At 41.5% G+C, this 22,030-nt stretch overlaps 1 protein-coding gene and 1 long non-coding RNA gene across 3 annotated transcripts in view; one reads left to right on the top strand and one right to left on the bottom strand.

The window, feature by feature from the left end:
* COL3A1 (collagen type III alpha 1 chain) overlaps positions 1-22,030 on the bottom strand; it is a 96,985-nt gene that overhangs the window by 32,328 nt on the left and 42,627 nt on the right. The window contains exons 6-20 of one of the 2 annotated variants that reach the window (XM_081856230.1): positions 18,788-18,850; positions 17,711-17,764; positions 15,607-15,660; positions 14,665-14,718; positions 12,559-12,612; positions 11,475-11,528; positions 10,093-10,137; positions 8,417-8,470; positions 7,300-7,344; positions 5,981-6,034; positions 4,124-4,222; positions 2,823-2,867; positions 2,613-2,711; positions 447-500; positions 165-272 (exon numbers count right to left, since the gene is read on the bottom strand). In XM_081856230.1, the coding sequence (XP_081712356.1) occupies positions 165-272; positions 447-500; positions 2,613-2,711; positions 2,823-2,867; positions 4,124-4,222; positions 5,981-6,034; positions 7,300-7,344; positions 8,417-8,470; positions 10,093-10,137; positions 11,475-11,528; positions 12,559-12,612; positions 14,665-14,718; positions 15,607-15,660; positions 17,711-17,764; positions 18,788-18,850 (936 nt within the window). Of the gene's footprint in view, positions 1-164; positions 273-446; positions 501-2,612; positions 2,712-2,822; positions 2,868-4,123; positions 4,223-5,980; positions 6,035-7,299; positions 7,345-8,416; positions 8,471-10,092; positions 10,138-11,474; positions 11,529-12,558; positions 12,613-14,664; positions 14,719-15,606; positions 15,661-17,710; positions 17,765-18,093; positions 18,419-18,787; positions 18,851-22,030 lie in introns of those variants that run through there. The other variant, XM_081856231.1, reaches the window with a different exon arrangement.
* LOC309335788 lies at positions 18,857-21,787 on the top strand. The gene is made up of 2 exons (XR_014153722.1): positions 18,857-21,188; positions 21,241-21,787. It is a non-coding gene; the product is annotated as an uncharacterized lncRNA (long non-coding RNA).

Here is a 22,030-nt window from a genome sequence, read left to right as displayed (position 1 = left end):
GGGATTTAGGTTGCAATCCTATCCATACTTAGCTGGAAGTAAGTCCACTGAAGTCAGCTGAACTTAATTCTGAGCAGACATGAGTCTGGTTGCACTGTTGGTCACACGAGTCATTTCAAAGGTGTGTTTCCCTTTGTCTAAAACCTGATCTGCTGAGTACTTACGCGTTCTCCTGGACTTCCAGGTATACCATTTGTGCCAGGTTGACCAGGTCCCCCTGCCTTGCCTTCTTCTCCTGGAGGACCAGCAGCACCGGGAGTACCATTTTCACCCTAATAATGAAATACAATAAAATATTATTAACTGGTAAAGCTGGAGGAGTCCCAAAGATAAAATCTCACTACAGCAGTGTACCGGTATCCTTTGAAACCAATTTTCCATGAGCAGGAATTACAGTCCCCCCGCCCCATCCAAACCTACTAGGTACTGGGTTGACAAATACTCACTCGTTCACCTCTTGGTCCTGGTTCTCCTTTTCCGCCATTCTTACCAGGTTCACCCTAAAGAGAACATACAATCCTTAAAATTTAACCGAAAGACTTATTAAACAGCAATTGTTCCAGCAGGTAAAGCACTTCACATTATAAAAAGGTAAAGGTAAAGGACCCCTGGATGGTTATGCCCAGTCAAAGGAGACTATGCGGTGCGGCGCTCATCTTGCTTTCAGGCCAAGGGAGCCGGCATTTGTCTGCAGACAGCTTTCCAGGTCATGTGGCCAGCATGACTAAACAGCTTCTGGCACAGCAGAACACTGTGACGGAAACCAGAGTGCATGCAAACACCGTTTATCTTCCTGCCACAGTGGTACCTATTTGCAGTATCTACTTGCACCGGTGTGCTTTCAAACTGCTAGGTTGGCAGGAGTTGGGACAGAGCAATGGGAGCTCACCCTGTCATGGGGATTCAAACCGACAACCACAGCACCACCCACATCCCTATACCTCACATTATACTTCCGATAGAATGTGAGGTTTCACTGACTTAGACCAAATGAACAACACACGCTAGGAGAAAAATTGTGCTGTTCTGTAATTTAGGATCACGTTGTATGCATTCGGCGAAGTGGATTCTGCAGCACTAAAGCTTTTGCCATGACACTCTTTGTCATTTTGCTGCAACAGGGTAGCTGCCCCTGCGGTCAAGATTAACGGCTGTTTCAGACATGCACATTCACCGCTTGACTTGCTTGTTTGAATGAGCCAGCAAAGATCAAACACTACAATGACAGCTTTCATAAAATCTCACAGTGGCTTGGACTTAATCATACATAGAGTAGACCAATTGAAATCAATGGGACAGATTAGTCACAGCTAACTTAAGTCTCATTAATTTCAATGAAGCTACTCTAAGCATGATTATGCCTTGATCAAACATGGCTTTTCAATGCCCTTAGTGTTGAGTAGGCAAGCAAAAAGCAATCTAGTAAAATCTGCTGCTGAATATTCATCTTGAGCACAAAGTATTGTCAGCAAATATGACCCATTGTCTGCCATGATCTCTCAATAATTCTTGCTATTTAGGATGCAAGGCACATGGAATTATTCCTAAGCATGACTGAACCCACCCTAAAGTTACACATTTCTATTTGTCGTACCACTATATCTAGTAAAATATTTTCTTATCATTAATATTTTTGGCTTCTAGTGCCATCCCCATTTGTATTATATTGTCAAGGCGTTGAGAGTCCTCCCTTCCCGTTGACATCCTGAGCACCAGCAGTAAGTTCCTCCTCTCTGCATTCTTTGTTCTCTAATACAGACAGACCTCCTAGTTCTTGGGGAGGGGGGTCCCTCACACTCTAATGACGTCTCTGCTGGCTGTTCCCTCCCTTCTGTTTCTCTTTCCATTATCTCGTAGCTAGGTAACTCCTGCCAAAGCTGCTCAGTGTCTGTGTCTCTCCCTGCTTCTGAAACCGCTGGAGACAAGGGGGGACAAATCTTTCCCCTCCAGCTCCTCTTCAGAGAAGAGCTGCTCTGCCTGAGAATGCATCCCCCAACCCTCTGATTCAGGTTATTCCCAGGCATATATCAATAATAACAGCAAATTAAGGTTAGATTAGCCTCAACCAGAGCCAGGGCCTTTTCAACACTGGCTCCGGCCTGGTGGAATGTTCTGTCTCATGAGACCAGGGCCCTGTGGGATCTGATTTCTTTCCACAGGGCCTGTAAGACAGAGTTGTTCCACCTGACCTTTGGCTTAGAATCAATTTGATTCCCTCCCCCCCTTTCTTCTTTCCTTTCTCCTCCTGTGATGAGGCTGCATTTTAATGTCTTAATTGTTTTAATGTTGTGTTTTAATCTTGTTTTTAAGTTGTATTTCAATCAACTTGTTTTTATTATTGGTGGTTAGCTGCCCTGAGCCCAGTCTTGGCTGGGGAGGGCGGGGTATAAATATAATTTATTATTATTATTATATTAAGATGTAATAGTTTTCAGGAGGAAACATGGAAAGTTGGAAGCTCAAAAGATAATCCTTCCCAATTAGGTTCAAATCATATCCTTGTGCCTATAAGTACTGTATAGATTGCAGGCGTTGCTTTGCAACATCTGTAGATGTTGTTTTCCTAAATCCAATTTTCATGTAAACTTGACAAAGATGAGCTGGTGACTTACAGCTGGACCTCTTTGTCCAGGGATTCCATTGGTACCCGGGGGGCCAGGAGGACCACGACCTCCGCTCAGTCCAGGAGCACCAGCCATGCCAGCAGGACCCTGTGGGGAAAGAAAATGTGCTCAAATTTACAAATTCCCTTGTGATATTGAATAAAATGGCAGCTTAGACCATAGGCACAGCCAATGTGGCATGACAGCAGGATTACTTACTGGGGGACCCTTTGCACCAGGACTTCCATCTCTACCTCCAGGACCCTAGAGAGAATAGGTAATAATGTTTAGAAATGAGTGCATGGGAAAAGCTGCGGAAAGCAGATATAAAATTTACTGCTTGCTATGCTCTAAAAGAAAATTATATGAAAATGTCATATAGATGGTAGCACCTAACAGATTATCTAAAATGTATAAGAAGGTTCCTAATAATAACTGGAAGTGTAAACAGGTAGATGGGTTTTTTTTTACATATAATTGCGGTGGATTTGCAAGAAAGCTAGGGTATTTTGGGAAATGATACATGATGAGATAAAAAAATGCTTAAAATTAGTCTATTGAAAAAGCCCGAAGCGTTTCTGTTAGGGATTATAGGGGCAGAAATCCCACCAAAAATGTGAATAAGTTGTTTATGTATGTAACAACAACAGCTAGGATTCTATATGTGCAGAAATGGATGGAAGAAGTTCCAACCGAAGAAGAATGGATAAGTAAAATAATGGACTATGCAGAACTGGCAAAATTAACAGCAAAATCAAGAGATTCTAATGATGAGGGTTTTATGGAAAAATGGATGCCTTTTTTGGACTATTTAAAGAAATTTCATAGTATGATGAACTCATGAGTACGATTTCAGCTATGAGTAACAGAAGTAATTAGATTGTAATATTGTGATTATAACTTGATAGATAGAAGATAGGGTGAAGCAGACAACAACTCCATGGAAAAGGAGGTTGGAAGCTGACAAAAATAAGAGAAAAGACAAAACTGTGTTTTGACTGTACAGTGGTGCCCCGCAAGACAAACGCCTCGCAAGACGGAAAACTCGCTAGACGAAAAGGTTTTCCGTTTTGGAGGCGCTTCACAAAACGAATTTCCCTATGGGCTTGCTTTGCAAGACGAAAATGTCTTGCGAGTTCCTGCGGTTTTTTCCCCTTTCCCCCCTTTTTTCTAAGCCGCTAAGCTGCTTATCAGCTGATCCGCTAAGCCACTAAGCTGCTAATAGCCGCTAAAAGCCGCTAAGCTGCTAATAGCGCTAATCCGCTAATCCGTCAATGGGCTTGCTTCGCAAGACGAAAAAACCGCTAGATGAAGAGACTCGCGGAACGGATTAATTTCGTCTTGCGAGGCACCACTGTATAAGTTAAAAATGTTGAAACTTAATAAAATAGAAATGAAAAAAAGAGAATAGGTAATAACGTTGACATTCATGGAAGCAGCTTTTAAAATGTCTCTATGAAACAGATTTTACTAGGTGAGTAAAACAATGTATGAGTTTATAAAGGACATATGATACTTACAGCAGGACCAGGACCACCAGGTTGTCCTTGAGGACCAGGTTCTCCTCTTGCTCCAGGAGACCCACTAGAGCCAGGGGGGCCAACGGGGCCAGTTTCACCCTGAATAGAAGAGAGCAAGCAATTGGTTTTAATAAACAAAACTCAGTAGCCTGATGATTTCATCCTACTTTGCCAAACCTTTTTCAGGCATTACAAATATAGGCCACCACAAAACATCCATCTATAAAATTTTAAAATATATACAGTTATAAACAGCCATGTAAAATATGTAATAATGAGGATTTTCATTGGAGTTTCTTCTGATGCTTTCATTAAGTGGAAGATCACATCACACGAGGGACATGGCAATCAGACACCATCAATGGTGTCTCCGAAAAATTTTACACATCACTTGGGAAGACAGGCGTACTAATACCAGTTTACTGGAAGAAGCAAAGGTCACCAGTGTTGAAGCAATGACTCTTCAACAGCAACTTTGTTGGACTGGTCATGTTGTGCGGATACCTGATGATCACCTTCCAATGCAACTACTCTATTCCGAACTTAAAAATGGAAAGCGTAATGCTGGTGGTCAACAAAAGGGGTTTAAAGACTGTCTCAAGGCAAATCTAAAAAAATGTAGTATAAACACTGACAACTGGGAAACACTGGCCTGCGAGCGCTCCAGTTGGAGAACAGCCTTTACCAAAGGTGTCATGGGCTTTGAAGACACTCGAACTCAGGACACAAGGGATAAACGTGCTAAGAGGAAGGCACGCTTGGCAAATCCACACCGTGATCAACTCCCGCCCGGAAACGAATGTCCCCACTGTGGAAGGACGTGTGGATCCAGAATTGGCCTTTACAGTCACTTACGGACTCAATGTTAAAACAGTGTTTATGGAAGACAATCTTACTCGGCTACGAGTGATCGCCAAAGAAGAAGAAGAAGAAGAATTCTTCAGCACAAAGTAATGTCAGCAAATATGTTTGTCATGATCTCTCAATAATTGTTGCTATTTAGAATGTGAAGGAAAGGGCACATGGAATTGTTTTCCAAAAAAGTTAGTGGAAACTAAGGATACATCAACACCAAACACATTCTTTTTTTTTTTTTTACTATTCTGACTCTCCCCACAAAGGGATACTGAAAACCATAATCGATGAGGCACTGAAAATCCTCTTGCAGATATCTACACAGTACCTTGTTACATTTGCATCAACAGAGAAGATTTTATATCTGGAACTTGGCCATTCAAATCCACAAGTGTTTCAATTAAAATCACACTGCATGGTTTTTTGGGGGGGAATAACCACTTCACATGCTATTGGTAAAGGGTAAAGGGACCCCTGACCATTAGGTCCAGTCGCGGATGACTCTGGGGTTGTGGCGCTCATCTCGCTTTATTGGCCTAGGGAGCCGGCGTACAGCTTCCGGGTCATGTGCCAGCATGACTAAGTCACTTCTGGCGAACCAGAGCAGCACACGGAAACACAATTTACCTTCCCGCCAGAGCGGTACCTATTTATCTACTTGCACTTTGACATGCTTTTGAACTGCTAGGTTGGCAGGAGCAGGGACCGAGCAGCAGGAGCTCACCCCGTTGCGGGGATTCAAACTGCCGACCTTCTGATCGGCAAGCCCTAGGCTCTGTGGTTTACCCCACAGCACCACCCGTGTCTCACATGCTATTAATAGATAATAAACACATCATTAGTGAAAAACCCAGACCCAAGAGCTACTTTTGATAAAACTTCCTAACTTCATTTATTTGTGGATTTCAGCAAAACGTCCTTAGGATCACAGATGAGACATATATGAGGCATTTATTTAAAGGCAAACATATAGGATAGAAAGGGATAGGATAGGATAAATACCTTAAAACCTGGAGAACCTGGAAATCCTGATGGTCCAGGGGGGCCTGGGGGACCCTTAAGAAAACAGCAACAACAATATTATTATTGGAAGAAAACATGATATAGGTCATTATTTTTTAAAAGTATTAGTTGTGTTACATCATATTCTTATGAGAATAGATAGTTGTTAATGAAAGCAATCAAGAGACTATGTGGCCCAAGTATGAACAAAATCTTTCCCTTTCTGAATGTGTGACTCTGAAAGGTTACCTTCACCATCATGAGCTGCTACCCATTGGATACAAGATGCCTGCAGGAAATGACACATCAAGCACAGAGCTTGAGCTCAGGTATCCAGCCTAGGGTCTCTCACAAAACCATAAGCTGCTTTTGATTACCGCAAACCACAGAGGGCCTTCTCTGTGGTCACACCTAGGTTGTGGGACTCCCCACCAAGAGAGGTTCATTTTGTTAATCTCTGATGGACTTCCATCATCATGTTCACACAAATTTTTGGCTTCCTAAACTGGTCTTTTTTTAACAACAACAACAACAAATCCCTAGATTTTATATCTATCTCCTATGGCCTGTTCCTTACACATTTTTAAAAAATGTGGTCGACATGTTGATGTTTTGTGATTTTAAATATGTTGCAAGTAAACTTGACTATTATTTTTTTTACTGAAAAGCAGGATATGGATATCACAACAATATATAAATAACACAGGTCTCAGGAAGCTTGTTTTATGATCACGTGAATACACTGGTCCTTGCAGTATGCCAGATATAAGTTACTTGGATTTCTTAATGCTGAATATCGACATATTTTAGCACACTTTAGTCTCTTGGCTAAGTCCCACTGCATTGTGATGGAATGGAGACTTAGAGCTCATCCAAACTTGCACCTGTCCCATGCCTAGAAAGCATTAGGTCCAGTCGTGGCCGCCTCTGGGATTGCAGCGCTCATCTCGCTTTATTGGCCAAGGGAGCCGGCGTACAGCTTCCGGGTCATGTGGCCAGCATGACTAAGCTGCTTCTGGCGTACCAGAGCAGCGCACAGAAACGCCGTTTACCTTCCTGCCAGAGCGGTGCCTATTAATCTACTTGCACTTTGACGTGCTTTCGAACTGCTAGGTGGGCAGAAGCAGGGACCGAGCAATGGGAGCTCACCCCGTTGCGGCGATTCAAACCGCCAACCTTCTGATCGGAAAGTCCTAGGCTCTGTGGTTTAACCCACAGCGTCAACTATGTCCTGGGCTAGAGGTACTCCGAGTTATAAACAGGTCAGCTTTTGAATACATGCAGATTGGCTGATAGCTACACAATGCACAGTTACTTACGGGTTGACCAGCTGCTCCAGGAGAGCCATCATTACCACGACCACCCTGCAAATGGAATTAAATACATTAGGAACAACAAAATCTGACACGGAACAATATTAATACGTTTCCCTCTTTTAAACAAACATTTGTTTGTAAGGAAAGAAAGAAAACTCCATGTGTGAATTCCTCTCATCATGAACACTGAACTTGCTCCTCACCAGAAACTTTGGAGTTTCAGGAATTTTATGTGCACATTGGAGCTCTGGGTGATGAATCTGGAACTGATGGGTTTGGGAGGGAAGAAACAAGGGGACAAAATCTTCAAGAAAAGCAGTTTTAAAAATGCCTTTCAAATAATGGCTGCCAAGCCCACAAAGTAAACAAACTGTAGTATGTGTTATTCCAGGTATAGGGGGAGAATAAATTGATTCTTACTATGGGCATTTGGGATATACTTGGAAAGTAAAAACACAGAATTTGGGGGGCATCAGTGCCAGAGGACTGGAGGATATATAAACAGTTCACCATTCTTGACAGTCAGTAGCCAGGCCTCCAACAAGGCATGGAGGATGCAATCCTATCTAGGATTTCTGCTATAATAATGATGGTGATGATGATAATAATAGTTGTAATGATAATGATAATGATAATAATAATAATAATAATAATAATAATAATAATAATAATAATAATAATACATGTTGTTTTTCATACACCTATTGATTTTAAAATGTCACCAATAAGCATATTAACAACAACAACAATCACTGACAAATCTCTGCACAGAACATGTAAAGATTCACTGTATATTCAGAGGTTTGTCTGCACACCTCCCCCAGTTTAGCCCCCAATCCCAATATTTTTCTTGAGCTTCTGCAATCCTTGGGGTTTCTTCTCAGTCTGCTGAAACCTCCCTCTTCTGCGTGGATGGTACTTTTGTAACATACGGTCCCTTTCTTCAAACACACTCATGCTATACTTTGTTGTCTCCTTTTGTACACAAGAAAACCAGAGGTAACATGAGAAAATTCTGGGTCTGCATGTTACCTTCCAGGATTCTTGAGATCTACTGAAGATGCCTTGCCTGAAGGACTAAAAATAGTAATCAATGTGAAGTTTTGGTTCAGTAACTTACAGCACTTCCTGGAGCTCCCGGTCTTCCTCTCTCGCCAGGCTGACCTCTTGGACCCTAATGAATATATATGATATTCAGTTAAGGAATGGAAATCAAACACAATTTGTTTAAAATTATTCATCACTAACTGGATAGCTGGGAAACCTTTATGAGAGAAACCCCACGAATGACTCTTTAATATTTTGGCCCCATAGTAAGACTATTTTGATAAAGGACCCCTGGATGGTTAAGTCTAGTCAAAGGCAACTATGGAGTTGTGGCACTCATCTTGCTTTGAGGCCAAGGGAGCCGGCGTTTGTCCGCAGACAGCTTTCCGGGTCATGTGGCCAGCATGACTAAACTGCTTGTGGTGCAATGGAACACCATGACGGAAGCCAGAGCACATGGAAATGCCATTTACCTTCCCACCACAGCGGTACCTATTTTTCAACTTGCACTGGCATGCTTTCAAACTGCTAGGTTGGCAGGAGCTGGAGCAGAGCGACGGGAGCTTACCCCGTCGCACAGATTCAAACCGCCAATCTTCTGATCATCAGGCCCAAGAGGCTCAGGGGTTTAGACCACAGTGCCACCCACATCATTTTATCTACAGTACCTACCAGCTCTATGTATACTTAGCTGCTAAGGGATAGTTGAACTTGTGTAATAGGAAGCTCTTTTTTGGACAACAGAAATAGATAACAGCATGGAATCTCTTCTCAAAAGGGAACAGATGCACAATCGACTAGCTGGTGGCAACATATATTAAAGGTAAAAGGACCCCTGACCATTAGGTCCAGGCGTGACCGACTCTGGGGTTGCAGCGCTCATCTCGCTTTATTGGCTGAGGGAGCCGGCGTACAGCTTCCGGGTCATGTGGCCAGCATGACTAAGCCACTTCTGGTGAACCAGAGCAGCGCATGGAAACGCTGTTTACCTTCCCGCCGGAGCGGTACCTATTTATCTACTTGCACTTTGACGTGCTTTCGAACTGCTAGGTTGGCAGGAGCAGGGACCGAGAAACGGGAGCTCACCCCGTCGCAGGGGTTCGAACTGCCAACATTCTGATTGGCAAGTCCTAGGCTCTGTGGTTTAACCCACAGCGCCACCCGCGTCCCGGTAACATAGATTACTGGTTGTTAAACAACTCCACAGACTATAAGCTCATTTCTGCAGGCTATTCAAAAGGTAAGTGCTTACCTTTGAAACCCTATACAGCTTGAAATGGGACTGATACTTGAAGGAACACCCTGCCTCCATAATAGTCTGTCATAAACTGATATCACAATCATCAGAGGTGCTCTATTTGATATTCCCACCTTTTGAAGTGAGGGAGGTGACTTTCTCAGCTGTGGAATTCCATTTACGGAATCTTCCCCCATTTGTGGCATCTACTATGCTATCTTTTTCAGCCAGAGGAAAACAAAACTGTTTTAATTTTCCAGGTTTTTAACTGTTCCTATGTGATTATTTTATATCTATTATACTTGTTTTATTTACATTTTTAATAATAATAATAATAATAATAATAATAATAATAATAATGGTCATCCTAATGTTTTGCCTGTGTGTGTGCTGCCCTGGAAGTATTTATATCAAAGGGCACAATGCACATAAATTTAATCCAATAGCTGAATGTTCTATCAAGTATTTATTTTGAGACTTCCTACTCAATTGTTTTGAAATAAACAAATTACCATTGGTCCGGGGGATCCATTTTCTCCAGGAAGACCGTTCTCACCCTATTTAATAAAGAAAACACTGGATAAATATACAGCATATATTGCTTCACATTTTATAAATGTACAGCATATATTGTTTCACAGTTTTGAAAATTGTTTTTTCTTTTTTTGTGAATTGTTAAATATTTTACCCTGATCCAGCAAGGACAATAAGTTCAATGGAAGCAGGCTTTTATATGAGGATTGCTTTTTGGATCAGACCCTCATATGTAAAATAAAAATAAAAATGCAATACATAGGTCAAATCTGCCTGCACTATCTTGGGCTATACATGCAGTGATCCTGGCTGGATTGGGCCATAGGCGAGATAGATCATTTGCTTGGGAAGTAAGATCAACATCACCAGAGACAATTGGGTGAGCATGTAAAGAGGTCTTTGTGTGTTGTAGAGTTCCTGTCGGGCTTTGCTGAACACAGGGATCTCTGGAATTAAAACCTCATGTGAAACGGTAAATATTTTCCTATTCTTCTTAAATTAATTGTGTGAAGGGGTTGCATAATTAGACAAACACTATGGTGCAATAATACACAGGTTTACTCAGCCTCAGACTGAAGTAAACACCACTGATTTTGGCATGGCCTGCTTTTAGGTAGGGATAGTAGAAGCTGTCAGTCTCAAGTTTTCTCTCAGTTTCTCATTTTTGCATTCTTAAGTTCACACATTTTTGTATCAGTTTGAGAAATATATTTGTATAAAATCATGAAAATTTGTAGGCACATTTCTCACAATATACACACCATTTTAACTGTAGTTTTGCCTAATATACACATTTTTGGCAAGCAATTTCCCCCTCATGTAAGGCATTTTTGTATGTGATTTTTAGTAATAGAATGCATTAATTAATAGAACGCACACTTTCCTGCAACATAGATATTTTGTATACCTTTTATGCCAGAGAAGTGCAAAATTCAGAGAGCTCCAAAGGACAGCCGTATATATTATGTCTTGTGAACCAAACTGAATTTGTCACCCTTCCCTGTTACCAGGTAAGGGTATATAAGATTGCTGCCCTAAACTCTATTCAGGCATTTCTAATTCTATTCACGGAACTGGTGTGGGGCTGTGCATGCCACTCTCACCCCAACTTTGCATTTGGCAGAACCCACTTACAGTCCCCCCTGTGTTTGGGAAACCTTATTGTTCAAGCAGAGAAGGCTAGACGAATGTTTAGCTAAATGCACTTAAAAATCCCATATTCAGGGTCATCCACTCTTTCAACCAAACCAAGCATGCAGCCTCATAATACAGCTTAATGGCCCCTTCAGGCAAACATTTAAAACAATCCCTAATTTGGTAGAAGTGGTTCTGTACAGTATATAGAATAAACATATTTTACCTTCAGACCAGGAGCACCTGCATCACCTTTGGCACCGTCTCTTCCATCAAATCCCTTTGTGAAAGGAAATAATATATTAGCACATCTCTTGCCATTCTCTCTCTCCCCGCCCCGCATTTTGATAAACAACAGAGTTTGCTCTGTCCATTTTCCTCTGTACCCAGTGCTTTTTTTTCAGGGGGAGGGGGGGGGACGGGGGACACAGGGGTATGCATACCCCTAAACATTTCTTGAATCTTTGTACTTTTGTCCATTTATTGTATTTATTTCCCCCGATTTGAACTATAAAATGGTGAGTTTCTTGAAAGAAACTCGCCATTTTTCTTTTTGGGAAGAAAAGCACTGCCTACATCTGAGTAGAGACGAACAAATTGAAATTATTTACCTTAACTATGGTCAAAGAAACTTCAGGAAGGAGGGGGTTAAGAATTTCACAGAATTTCTATTTATTTATTTATTATTTATTCTACAGGGGGAGGAAACATTATCCAACAGTTTCTCAAGTGGAAGCAACAGCAGCTGTGTTGCCAGTCTGACCACCATTTTGGATTCTTCAATCATGGGAGGGAAACAGCATTGTGGGAGGGAAATAGCAGCCGCCAAATTAAAATAATATAGAACAACAACAAAAGGAGAATCTTCAGGGGGAAATCTGAAAATCTGTTCTTAATGCCAGAGAAAAAGTAACCCCAGGAATGCAAAATCCAAGGAAATGGGCCTGCATATCTCCAAAGCCCATCTATATAGAAAAAAGAACTCTCCATACAAATTACCTGAACACAACAGTGCTAATGAAAAATTGTACTCATCTGAGAATATTTCCACTTTCCACTGACTCTGCCAGTGAATACTTGCTAACACAACCGGACCCCAAGCCAACAAAAGCTAATTGCAGTTACCTTGTTCTAACTGGTTGAATTGGGGCCCTGATCTTTGGGGCTTTAGCGAGTTTAGCTTAGAAAAGTGTTTGAGTGAACAAACATCTCATTGATTTGAGTAAGATTCTGCAATATACAAGAACTGGGAGAATTACCGCTCATTGATATGCCTTCTACCATGCATTGGTTGAAGTTAAAATACTTACTCGGTGACCTTTCATTCCAGGCATGCCAGGCATGCCAGGGGGACCTTTGTGACCCTAAATGGAAATGAGAGGTAGTAGAAAAAGAATCCATGAAGGCGCATGTAAAATGGAGATCATTTTATATAAATATTCATTGAAAGAGTTTTTATTGCATTCTCAGTTCAGTGGCTCTCTGGTTGTTTCTGAACTACAATTCCATCAGCCCCAGCAAGCAAAGGATGATGGGAGTTGTTATTTAGCAACATCCGGAGGGCCAAGGGTTTCCTAAATGTGACTTAGAGTGATATCCAAATACCATATTTTTCGCTTTGTAAGATGCACCAGACCATAAGATGCACCTAGTTTTTGGAGGAGGAAAACAAGAAAAAAAGTATTCTGAATCCCAGAAGCCGGAACAGCAAGAGGGATCGCTGCGCAGTGATTCTTCTCGCTGTTCTGGCTTCTGGGATAGCCACGCGCAGCCTCTTCAGGGCAGGGGGATGAAGGATAGCTGCGCAGCCTGCATTCACTCCATAAGACACACACACACATTTCCCCTTCCTTTTTAGGAGGGAAAAAGTGCGTCTTACAGAGCGAAAAATACGGTAATTCATACTCAGAGTAAATCTACCAATTTCACTGGGTTTGTTCTAAGCACGGCTAATTCTGGGTATCACTCAGATTGAAACAGACAGACAGACAGACAAACGAACAAATCTCTGAGCACATTGTTATTCGAAGTTCCCATACTCTGTAGAAGTGAAAGCTTGAGTTTGTCAATAAGGCTTGAAACCAATAGTTTTGATGTATAACACATATTTAGTTGCTTCAACAGTTATGGATGTGCCTGTCCCACACCAGGGTCAGCACTGGTCAACTCCCAAGACTGCAATGAGCGTTTCCCAACCATCGAGTGGAGAGCACTATTCCAACAGCAAAGGCTGATTGAAATATGACCTGATCCTCACCCTACTGCCATGCCACCCCTACTTACCTGCTGTATAACCATAAAGTAATGGCCTGATTTCACCCAACGCATGTGGTCTTCATTCCCACAGCATCCAAGAGCCACATTTCTGCAACTGCTACACAACACGATACTGTGGAAATGCTCTCCAAATTGGGAAGTGGGTTTTTTTCCTCCCCCCATTGGGGCAATCCTGAAATGCATGGCTTCCAGTAGGGAGTTCAAACAACCCCACAAAGCACTGAACTAATGTTTCATGGGTGTATGGGCTTGGGCTTGTCACTGCTGGCAGGCAGTGTGGTTACGTACCCTGCTACCTGCATATCTGGCCAGTGTTTGGATGTACCTGGTGTGCCTAGTTACATGTACATGTAAAGAGCTCCTCCATGCAAGGGAGATCCTGAGAAGCTTGATGTGTTTGGGTGACAGAATGCTGTCAGCAACTCCCGGCTGGTTTCCCAGGAAAGTATAAAGACAAAGGAAGGTTCCTTACTGTCCCTTTTTAGTCAATATTTACAAAGAGAGGCTATAGAACCCAGTCTCTTAGATAATGGCGCTGTCCCGAGTGAATCTCCACCCCCCTGTCTCTCCTACTTCCTCATTTGTCATCATCACCATCACCTCCTCTACGGGTGCCCTCTGTCTTTGAGCTCTTTGCTCTCCTACTTTTAAGGCTCACCAGGTTCTGGGAGATAAGGGGTCTAGAATACTTTCTAAAGACACTGTGTCATCCAGCTGCCGTTCCGGTCCAGCCTCCTCCTCTCCCATTATTTCCCAACTTTTCCTCTCATCTGCCTCTGAGCTGTGACCTCCTGCAACCCCCTGTTGTAAATCTAAACTGTCTTCCTCTTCCTCCTCCCTGGAAGGGACAGGATGGGGAGGCAATCTCCACTACTCCTCCTCTGCCCAGGCCCTGACATTGGGTAATTTCAAGAGAAGAGCCCCTTCATAGCCTCACTGAACATGCACTCAACATGGATGTTGTGTATGTCGGTGGCCGGAACACGACTACTTTCAAAAGCATGACGGCACATATCAGAACTGCCCTAATGATAAACACCACTTCAACACTGTCCTCAGCCACATTCAGATTGGACCACGTTTCCAGAACCACCCATATTTATACTCAAAACCAAGAAAATATTTTTTTCCTTCCTTACAGGAGTACCAGGTAATCCACGTTCACCAGTTCTGCCCGGTCTTCCAGATTCTCCCTAAAGAGAGATAATAATAATAATAATAATAATAATAATAATAATAATAATAATGCTGCATTGTCTTGCTATAGTGTCTCAGTAAATTCTTAAGAGTTCAAAAGAAGGACCAGACCTACAACAGAAAAATCACTCTTGTGAACAGCATTCCTTTATGAGAAGAACAATAATGTCTTGTTGACTTTAATTGATCTATTCTCACAACTCATTGTACATATAATGAACGCCCTGTGCAGGTCTTCCAATGTGTACTAAGGTGTGTATATGATGGAAGGGCAGCCTGATAAAACCCTCTGGCTTTGATCTCAACAAGCAGGCCTGGCCATAGCTGTCAACTTTTCCCTTTTCTTGCGAGGAATCCTATTTGGAATAAGGGAATTTCCCTTTAAAAAAGGGAAACATTGACAGCTGTGGGCCTGGCTCACCTATGAGGCATAGTGAGGCAATTGCCTCATGGTGGCCAGCTCTAGACAGCTGGGAGGGGAGGCAGATTCGGCTTCTGTGGAGCACATTGCCTGCCATTTGCTGCTCTTGTCAGCTGTCACTGCCTCCTCCTCTGCTGTGTGTCCATCTACCCTTGTATGGTCCCCATCCCCACAACCCACATGGCAAAATGTGCTCGACTGTCATTGTCAACAAGCATGGTTGGACAAGAGGAACCAGGGGCTTAGACTAGTGGATGGCAAATGAGCATTCATAGCGTCTGACGTCTCTTTCATCGATCTTTGAGCAAAACAGGAAATGGGGGACACCTTGTATCAAGAGAAGTACTTTTCTACCTGTACAATCCACCTCTGGATTCAAACCAACGGTCTAGAAGAAAATGACTCTCCTTAGATAGCCTTATGTAATATGATAAGCTTAATGTTAACTATGAACTTAACTTACATCTTTCCCAGCAGGGCCAGGTGGACCCATATTTCCAGGTGGTCCAGCAGGGCCCTGAAAAACAGAAACAATATATGGTGGTCTACAGAAATGATAGCCAGTGGAAATCAGATTATGTAGGTTCTGAGAGAAAGAGAACTCTGCAGTCAACAGAGAATTATCTAGTCCCTATTTAGTTCAAGCAGGTGATGTTGGAATCCAAACTGATTTCCCCTACTTTTCTGCAACTGTTTACAACCTTCCATGATGGCCTCTCTGTGGAATAGTAAGATGGAGTCTGTAGTCATTATGGCTATTGAGAAACTGGTTTCCAAAATATAGTGGCTGTGAATCTATCCATAATGGATTTGTACGGTGATGTCAATTATATGGCACCTGTTGTTTGTTAATTTCATGGCTGAATATTTCTTGTTATTGTCCCTCCCATCACATGGTGAAATCTAGGATTTCAGAAGTCTTGCAAAACATTATGCAGGACATTGTTTTATTAATCTATATTCTCAGGCTTTATGTAGAGAAATTCGCTTTTGTGAGTCCAATTAGCATGAACATGATTCTCAGAGAATGTTGCCTGGTCATGGTTTTGTAGTTCAGTTTATCTGAAAAATATTAACTCAGGTGACAATTTGTCCCTTTAATGCTTTTTAAAGTAAATGCTTTAAAAAGTAAAAATAAATAAATATTGTATTGATTTTTTTGAACATTGACTTGATATTATCTTTAAAAATATGTTCCCAAAAAGGTTATATGTCCCTGAGCACAGCTGGAGCTTTCGAAGTAAGTTCTCCTTGTGTAAGAACAAGCACGAAGGAGGTTCCCAGCCCACTCACAGGTGCTTATAATATCAGTGGAAACAGTTGGTAACCACCTTCAATTTTAACCTGAAGATTGCCACTTGCCCAGTTTTAATTTTAATTTGTTTGAATTAATTGTGGGATGTATCTTAATTTATTGATCACTTGTTTTTATGCATTGTGTTACTTGTATGATATTAGCCACTGAGCCTGGCTTTGGCCGGGGAGGGCGGGATAATAATAATAATAATAATAATAATAATAATAATAATAATAATAATAAACATTTATTTGGAACTTTTGCCTCAGCAGATTAAGGGTGCAATCCTATGTTAAGAAGGATGCTAGATTATAAAAAATCGGCCACCACTAAATTAGAATTAAAGTTTGATGATAAGTGAGATTAAAGAAAATATAAAATTTTTTGGAAGAATTGCTAGATTATATTTGAACGACTGGACATGAGATTTGTAAACAAGTTGATAATTTGTTTGGAAAAAACTTATAACGATGTAAATGGGAGCGGGAGACGTGAGGGAGTCCAAAGAAGTGATGAAACTATGTTTGTGACAGAAGTAAGATTGTTTATTATTTGTGCATTTATATTTAAAAACTTTAATAAATATTAAAAAAAAAAAAGAATACTGAATTCATCTTTCCAACATCTGAGACAAAATTCTTAGCATTGGAGGGTGACATCAGAGCCTCCTTTTCTGATCCTCTGGCAGAGCTCTGATGTCCATGTGACCAAAAATAAAATAAAAATGGGGTCATATCAGAGGCATTCTAGGTGTGTCCCTGCGAGAGGCTTGGATCTGAAGGATCCAAAGCTGTCATGTTCCCCTGACACATCCACAAACCAGGGACAAACTTAGTCACATGGTTGACTAAATCTCTTCCTCCATTTTCTCTCCTATGGTTTCCAATGGGTAGCGAAGCATTTTTGAGAAACAAAAATGCTCAAAGCCTCCAAAAATGGATAGAAGCATTCCGGATGCTCCTCTGCCCTCACTTTCACCTTCCAATCAGAGTGTAGGATAAGGCGGTCGTTTCCCCAATGCTTTACGATTGCACCAGTCCAAGAGACAAGGTTCTTTTCAAATGTGCCTGCGAGCCTCAGGTAAGCGTTTCCACAATTCCACAAAATCTGCATTACTTGTGTTCTTCCAAATATTGTAGAAAACTGTCCAATAATAATGACTCCTGCTAATGAATGCTGGAAGTATTTAATCTACAATTCCACACAACACGATCATTTACCAAAATTAAGTTGTGAGGCCAATTAATTAACAGTGTACACTGATACTTACCGGAGCACCAGCTTGCCCAGGTTCACCAGGGGGGCCTTGGTATCCGTGGGGACCCTGTTAGGCAAGACAAATGGCACACCTTAGGAATCATGGATTGAGTCGGCTCATTAAATGTTGCAATCACAAATTCCAAATTTCTGAGACATGAAGAGAGAGTCGAGGAGAATGAATTCCTTCGATACCATCAAAGAGATTCCATTGCGGAGCATGCAATAATTTGTGCTATCTTCATATTTTAGAATTTTTAAAAATGGCTGAGTTTGGACACAATGCTAAAACCCCCGTTTAATTCTGCGAGAGTGAACCTCAGTTCTCCCTCCACTCTCCCCTTTTGGTATGCAACAGAAGATATAATGACCATCCACTTTTGCTAATAGATTAACCAGAGTTCCTTGTCATGCTCAAACTTGGGGAATTCTGGTTAATTTGAAAAATGATGGGTTGATCCTGGCTTGTTTAAACGAACCAGAATCCTTGGAGATTGGATGAAATAGGGAACTCATTTGTGGAACTGGGTGCTTCCAATCTTCCTCTCTGGAGCTGGGGACGGATCAGGGAGAGGAGAGCAGGCCAGCTTGAGACTCCTTTATATAGCACTGAAGTATGGTTTAGCTCAGCACCCACACTGCAGGGCCCCCACGCAACTTCTAAGGTCTTGCAAGGCATTGGACATCATCTCTGAGGCCTTGGAGATGCTTTCTGAGACCTCCAAACCCAACTTCCGGTACGGTCAGGTTCTGAGGCCAGGGGCCGTGCATGATGTCATAATGTCATGTCATAATGTGACATTGTGACATCATGCATACTGGGCACCCATAACTTAGCTTCATGTCTGAAAGGGCTCCGTGTGAAAGGTGGCGGCACAACTGGCTGGATATCTCCTTTGGCCTTTCCCTCAGAAGTTTTCAGAGGTTGAAATGTCATAATTGACCCCACCCCAAAATAGTGACAGTCCGGGAAGCATGCTAAATCGAAATGGTGCATCTTCTAGGTAATGGTTGGTTTGGCCCTTATTCATGAAACGTGATCCTATTTCTCAGTGAGAAAAGATATTAGAGAAGCGTTACTTGTACTTACAGGTGGACCGGGCTGACCAACAGGACCAGGGAGGCCAGGTGCGCCAGGAGCTCCAGGTGCACCCTGCAAACAACATTGTAAAAACAATACCATCAGACACAGTGAATTTAGAATATACCCTTGAGACAGAGTGTAGAGACCAAATGCAAGCTGAAACAAAAGGGCTCGTCAGTATTATTGGAAAAGATGAAGCAAAAGGCAGAGTGTGCTTTAACTAGGCAATTTTGAACCCATCTCAATCCACATCTATTCCATTGGCAACAGAATTGGAGCTTTGGTGAGAAACAGCTCCACTGAGAGTAAGGGAAAATGTAGCATAATCATACAGTGAGCCCTTTGCCTATGATGAAAAAACAATCTCGCTGCTAGTGGTTTTGAATTGCAAGTGCTAGTACTAAAATTATAGTCAAATTTTTATGTAGTTTTTGATGACTTTCTTGTTGGTTTATTCTGCATGTTCTCTATCTATCCATCTCCACACGCTAAACATAAGAAGTTTAGTTAGCTGATACGGAGTCACACAATCGATCCATTTCAGTCTTGTGTACAGTACATGGACCACCAGTGTTTTCCAAGGCTTTAGACAGAGATCTCTCTCTCAGCCCTACCTAGAGATACCAGTAATTAAACGTGGGATCTTCTTCATGCAAGGCAATTGCTCTACCACTGATCTGCAACCTTTCCCCACATATCTACAACACACACACATATACACACTTCACACACATAAAAGGCTCAAAGGTTTGATGGAAAATGAACAAATTTGTGTAGTGGATGCTTGATAATTAGGCAAAAAGCCACATTTTGTTATCCATATCCAGTTATGCTTTTATTTGTCTGCTTAAAAGGTGTTCTAAGCTTTTGTAATTTCTGTGGGGAAGGACAATGCTCCTCCCCACACACTGAGTCCATAAGTCAAAGCACACGTAATATATTCCTGAGCACTGGAAATATATCCTGTGACTTACAGCACAGATAAAATATATTTCACAAAGCAGGGAATAATTATTTTTTTCGCCACTTAATTATAGCCCGCTGTGATAGCAGCACAGGAATCCTATTGCAAGAACTGCAACTTAGATGACATGCTCCGTGTGACAAGAAGCGAATGACACGAATGGCAAAGTAATATATTCCATAATGCAGCTAATGTATCCAAGGATTTGCATCAGTTAATATATTGGGCAGCCGAATGCTTCACTTATAAGGCATTCTTACTCAATACTGCTGATTTGTATGCGGTAAATCTTAATTTACAAATAGGCACAGTGTAAGTAAACAAAGTAGTGAAGAAAAGTGCAGTCTGATGCACAAGTCAATTATTCCATTGCAATCATCACATATCAAGAGCTGAATCTGTACCAAGATTGTTTCGAGGAACTTAGCCGAGATCTTTAAAGCTAAATCTAAAATTGCCTGATTTATTCAATAGTGGTTATCTAGTCTTTTATATATTGTATGTGTTTGGATTATCAATGTATTTGGATGACTTTATTTGAGTTTACTGTTTTCACTTATGCCAATAAAGGCTAGTTGCAAGTTACAAGTTACAAGCTAAATCTGAAAGTATTCTCAAGCTGGCACAGATACAGATTTATGTAGATGTGCTTGCTTTGTGTCTACCAAAATAACAGGGAATTCCCCTGTTCTTGATGATTTCAGTTTGGAGATCTCTTTGCATAGAGCCTCATGACACTTGATCATCATACGGCCAATCACCTGTGTGCTTCCTTTTTTATTGGCTGGCACTGTTTGCCCATCATGAAAAGGCTCCATTGTAGCTGGCATGTGAGAATTTCTTGTGATTGCTGTGCCAGACACAGTCATACCAAGTTCTTCCAGATGTAGGTGATTCAATGGAGAAACAAGCTCTCTTTAGGTAAAGGGCCAAGGACTGGCTGTGCATCAATGTTCCAAGAGTCGCAAAAAAATAAGAACCAATAAATGCTGCACACAAAACGAAGTTTGGCACCGTCTAGTGATCTGTGTCTATTGAAGCTCTAGCCATACCCACACGACAAAAGTCAAACAGAAAGCTCACAAGCAATGTAGCAACCAAGAACATTAAATGGTCAGGTATTTCTTTCCCCCCTCTGGTTCAGCGCATCTCAGATGTGGAAGCCAAGCAGCAGAATGCAAATGACACAAACTGTGAGAGAAATATGGTAAACAACTGGAAATGGATGAATGGGTTAGAGGATGGATGGATGGATTAATGAACAAACAAACTGAAAGGAAGAAAAAACCTGTGAGGAACAGAAGGTGAATGAATACAGTGATTAATGAGCATATTAATAAATGGACAAAGTAGGAAAGATGTAGGAAATAACCAGGATTCTTATCTCCTTTGTAGACCACTTGTGTAGACAGCTTTCTTAATAATCCAGTGCATATCTCCTTTGTAGACCACTTGTGTAGACAGCTTTCTTAATAATCCAGTGCATGGAATACAGCCCTTGTAACAGAATATACAGAATACAAACCTGATTGCAACAGGGCCAGTCCTGCCATGTAGTGTTGTGAGATCACATGCTTCAGGTGGCATCATGAATGGTGCTGGTGGTAGATGAAGGCAGGATGCAAGCTGGGCCTGATATTTTTATGGGGAGCATCATTTGGGATCTGGTTCATGCAGGAAAATATCTTGGGCTAGCCCTGCATTCCTAAATTTGCAATGTTCTTCTAAACATGTGCTCCATTCAAGAAAATAAGGCCGGACAATTGTAGGTGGCTATTGCCTATTCAAGGGGAAATGAACTGCTTGCATAATTCACATAGAAAGCGGGAGCTACAAGAATGCCTCTTTCATGACACAGTTTTACTGAGGAAATGTCATGTAGGTTTGATTACATCAAAATAATTCTTGGACACCCCCCCAGCAAAAAATAAAGCACATATACGATGCTGAATAAGTATTTAAAAATCCTTATGGACTGATCTGGGCAGCTATAGATAAGGGGGGAAATGCAATAAAAGTCTGCTTATGCGAAAAGAGCTATATACAATGCTTTGATCCATTATCAGTTGAAATTTCCATGTGGAACTAGAGAATGAGACACAATGAATGGTCTGAAATGTTGTTACTAATGGAGAAAATGACAAAAATGACTGGAAGGGAGAAATTTGTGGAGCAGGTAATGGGGAAAAAACTTAAATGAAAGTAGGGAAATTTAGGAGTAAAAGAAAAGGGGGAAAAGGAAGAAGCTGAACATGGAAGCAAGGAAGTAAAAAAAATCAAAGGGG

The sequence above is a fragment of the Podarcis erhardii genome (assembly GCF_964252035.2).
Source record: "Podarcis erhardii genome assembly, chromosome: 1".
Lineage (NCBI taxonomy): Eukaryota > Metazoa > Chordata > Lepidosauria > Squamata > Lacertidae > Podarcis > Podarcis erhardii.
This window is presented reverse-complemented; position numbering and strand designations above follow the sequence as displayed.